General features: G+C 41.7%; 1 protein-coding gene across 1 annotated transcript in view; it reads right to left on the reverse strand.

The window, feature by feature from the left end:
• Positions 1 to 2,780: 2,780 nt before the first annotated feature.
• The window catches only part of LOC112069068 (sortilin-like), a 25,689-nt gene continuing 23,978 nt past the window's right edge, over positions 2,781 to 4,491 (reverse strand). Inside the window, exon 17 of the mRNA XM_070438396.1 lies at positions 2,781 to 2,833. Coding sequence (XP_070294497.1) covers positions 2,781 to 2,833 — 53 coding nt within the window. The remainder of the gene's footprint in view (positions 2,834 to 4,491) is intronic.

Raw genomic sequence — 4,491 nt, forward strand, 5'->3', positions numbered from 1 at the left:
TACACAAATGCTTGTAAAGTGTCTAGTATGTGACCAATAAAATGTGATTTGATTTAGATAACCATCCACACAATAAGTTACATTACTGCACTCAGAATCAATCAGATCATTCTAAATAAATAAGTCCACCATGTAAAGGGACGTATAAGACACCAGAAGAGATAGGAAGAGGAAAGGATTGCACAACAAATGTTTTAAAACAGCAAACTATTGAGAGAGAGAGAGAGCGAAAGAGAGAGCGAGAGAGCGAGCGAGAACATGTGACTCCACAGTATTTAAAAGTAGCCTAGCTCAAATGGGAAGCTATCAGCGTCTTGTTTTTCAACATTCAAGCCTACAAGAACTGGTAATTTAGCTTCTACTGGACATGTATTATTCTAAAAAAGAAATTGTATCTGACTATAGTATTAGGAACAAATAGAAACCGCCTGTCAGGTGTATACTCCCAGTTGGGAGACACGGGTCATTCTAAGGCCATCGATCCAAATGGGCTTCCGAAGCTAGAATGACCCTAGTCTAGGTGAAACTTAAGTCAATGACATTTTTTCAGGTAATGTGGTGACCATAATAAAATGTGTGATTCAGTAGTATCAGCTCATCATATTCAGATACGAGCGTACAGTACATACAGACAGAGGTGTGTTCTACACACTGAAAACAGGCACGCCAGTGGCAGAACGCCTGGACATTCATGCAACGTTGTTAGCTTAAAAAAACGATTTCTTCTAACAAAATGGCTTCGTCAAAGATGTCCAGATCTCTGTAAGTTACTACATTTCTAAAAATGTGCTCTTAGCGCCTGTGTTTACGTCGATAGATTCCTATAGTCCATCCTTCACACTACTTTCACCAGTGTAGGATTAGCTCAATATATTAAACATAAGCATACTTTGTATAGAGAAATGAGGCATGAGGACAATAGCTATTTGTTATACTACATTTCCCCCCTCTGACTCAAACTAAACAGACGTTTTTTTTACAGCTTTAGGCAGTCACAACTGCATACAATGTTTAGATGGAACAATAGAATAAGTCTAATATAGCCAAATCTTAACTTGAGATATAAAAAAACGAATTTTCACACCATTGACATCAATGCATGATTTAGGAGGTGAATGTTTGTGTTTGGTACAAATTAATCATGTTAGGATTTCGTCCCTTTAGAGGAGGTTGATTCCGGCTATGAAAGCTTAGCGTGTTGATACAGTGGATCTAAACATGTTATTGCTATCCAACTTTAAATGCTTATAAATATTTCCACTTGCATCTTATCATTTAGGCAAAATAGTTAAAATAGTTAAGAATAGGGTGGCTTGGTAGAATAATTTTACCAAGCCACAGTAACCAACTGCAACCTATTTACCATAGTCCCAACCCCGAATCACATCAATGAAAAATCTTTATGTAAGTGCAGGGGAGGGGGAAAAAGGGCATGTCTTCAATAGAAACGTATACGTAATATTTCCCAAGATCCCCAGTCCCAAGCAATGGGAGAGGCATGAATAACCCGTAATGTCATGGTGCTGTTTACATTCACTTGTTTGAAGAGTCTAGCTACAGTAGATATTAAGAGAAACTCCCAATGACCATAAAACAGCTTCTAAAACAGCAGTTCCATGATTCCAGATTCACCAGCAGTCCGGAACCATCACATCATTCCGTTCCAACAGAAAAGGAACTTGGAGAATAATTGTTTTTTTTTGTTGTTTTTTTTATCAACCACCACAACACCACTGCTCTCCTGCTGAATTCTGTCTGTGTCTCACTCAGATCACAAAGCCTCATTGGATACCTCACTGATGAGAGCTGCACTAGAACAACTCTCCGCCAGGCGCTGGAAGGTCAGGGGTTAGAGGGAGGGAAGGAGGAAGTAGCAGGAGGCGAAGGAGAGAGCAGCAGCAGCGAGCCTCTGGTTGTACAGATAGAAGAAACGTGTTCTTCGATGTAGAGCTGTGAGCCTCAGGACAGACAAGAGACTAGATTCCCCTTGTAGCTGCAGGAGTCTCTGGGTTGTAAAGGACAGACAAGAGACTAGAAATTCCTCTTGGTAGCTGCAGGAGTTCCTGGGTTTAAAAGGACAGACAGGAGACAGATTTCCCCTTGTAGCTGCAATGGATCTCTGGGTTGTAAAGGACAGACAAGAGACTAGATTCTCTCTGTAGTTGCAGGAGTCTCTGGGTTGTAAAGGACAGACAGGAGACTAGATTCCCTCTGTAGCTGCGGAGTCTCTCTGGTTAGTGAAGGATAGGACAGGAGACTGGTAAGGGTTCCTCCTGGTAGCTGCAGGAGTCCTCTGGTTTGTAAGGATGACCAGGGGCTAGAGCTGTAGTACTGGAAGTGAAGATGAAGGTCCTCCTGTCGATGCAGGAGTCTCTCTGGGTTGTAAAGGACAGACAGGGATCTAGGTGTCCTCCTGGTAGTGCTGCAGGAGTCTCCTGAGTTGTAAAGGACAGACAGGAGACGAGAAGCCTTCTTCGGAGCTGCATGTTCAAGCCTGTTTTCACTCAGAAGATCCTAAACAGACACTACAGAGAAAAAAAACTTTCTATGAAGTGGACTTTCAGCAGAAATGGACTAGAGAAAACACTGAGGCAATGGAAGTAGCCATTCCCTACCTAAGTACCTGAACGCTATATTGCATCTGTTTATACGGCCTGCTAAGGCACACAAATAACCAAATAAAAAGGACGTGTAAGTGTTTCTATGTAACATTACTTTTCTCGTTGAATCCGTCGTGGAAAGTCGGCATGGGGTTGCTGGCTGAGTGTGGTTGCCCTGTCCTAGGGGTTTCGTTCTACTCTCTGTGGCCTCAGCATTTGCTGTAGGACAGAGTAGCTTTGTACCAGAACCCGGGGGAGCCAATCAAAACACAGATTACACTGAGACCCTTAAACAGATTGTTGTGCCAGAAACTAACTGGCTAGTATAGCTCGGCTCGGATATTAGAAGCCTCTACAGCTCTCAATACTGATCAGCCTCTTTGCACTACTTTGTGGTGTACAGTATCCCTTTACTTTTTACAGCCTTGTTCCTAAATTGATTAATATGTCGTCGTCCCCCCCCCCCCTTCATCAATCTACACACAATACCCATAATGACAATGCAAAAAAGGTTTTTAGAAATGTTTGTAAAATGGTTAAAAATACAAAAGCTGAAATATCATATTTACATAAGTATTCAGACCCTTTATTAAGTACTTTGTTGAATTACCAGCTCTCGAGTCCTTCTTGGTATGACGCTACAAGCATGGCACACCTGTATTTGGGGAGTTTCTCCCTTCTTCTCTGCAGAGCCTCTCAAGCTCTGTCAGGTTGGATGGAGAAGAGTGCTGCCAACAGCTTATTTCAGCGTGTCTCAGAGATGCATGATCGGGTTCAGTCTGGGCTCTGGCTGGCCCACTTAAGGACTCAGAGACTTGTCCCGAAGCCACTCCTGCGTTGTCTTGGCTGTGTGCTTAGGGTCATTGTCCTGTTGGAAGGTGAACCTTCACCCAGTCTGAGGTTCTGAGCAGGTTTTCATCAAGGATTCTCTTGTACTTTGCCCCCATTCATCTTTCCCTCGATCTGACTAGTCTCCCAGTCCCTGCCACTGAAAAACATCCCCACAGATAATGCTGGCCACCACCTTGTTTCACCGTAGGGATGGTGCCAGTTTTCCTCCAGGTGTGACGCTTGGCATTCGGCCAAAGAGTTCAATCTTGCTTTCATCATCAGATAATCTTGTTTTGGTACCCTTCTCAGACTCTGTGCCTCGTATACAATTCTGTCTCGGTGCTCTACGGACAATTCCTGTCGACCCGCATGATCTGGTTTTGCTCTGACATGCACTTGTCAACTGTGGGACGTTAATATAGACAAGGTGTGTGGCCTTTTCCAAATCATGTCCAATCAATTAAATTTAACCACAGGTGGACTCCAATCAAATTGTAGAACCATCAATGATGATCAATGAAAACAGGATGCACCTTGAGCTCAATTTCAAGTCTCGTAGCAAAGGGTCTGACTACCTATGTAAATAAGGTATGTATTTATACATTTGTAAAAAAATCTAAAAACCTGTTTCACTTTCTCATTATGGGGTTGTTGTGTAGATTGATGAGGATTTTTTTTATTTAATCCATTTTAGAATAAGGCTGTAACGTAACAAAATGTGGAAAAAGTCAGTAAGTCTGAAGTAATATTTCCAAATGTTTACTTGTGGCTACATACTGGCCATACAGTACATTTCTTGGAAGAGTACTCCACTCATAAATTAAACAGTCTCACTGATCTCTAATGACAACATAGCCTCAAATAAACAATGAATCATAAAACAGCGTCTACTGATCCTGATCTAAAACAACTAATGAATCATAAAACAGCTCTACTTCGCTGATCTAAACAATAATGGAATCATAAAACAGCTCTACTGTCCTGAAATCTAAACATAATGAATCATAAAAACAGCTCTACTGTTCCTGATCAAAACATAAGTGAACATAAAACAGCTCTA

Source organism: Salvelinus sp. IW2-2015, unplaced genomic scaffold (genome assembly GCF_002910315.2).
Source record: "Salvelinus sp. IW2-2015 unplaced genomic scaffold, ASM291031v2 Un_scaffold890, whole genome shotgun sequence".
Taxonomy (NCBI): Eukaryota; Metazoa; Chordata; class Actinopteri; order Salmoniformes; family Salmonidae; genus Salvelinus; species Salvelinus sp. IW2-2015.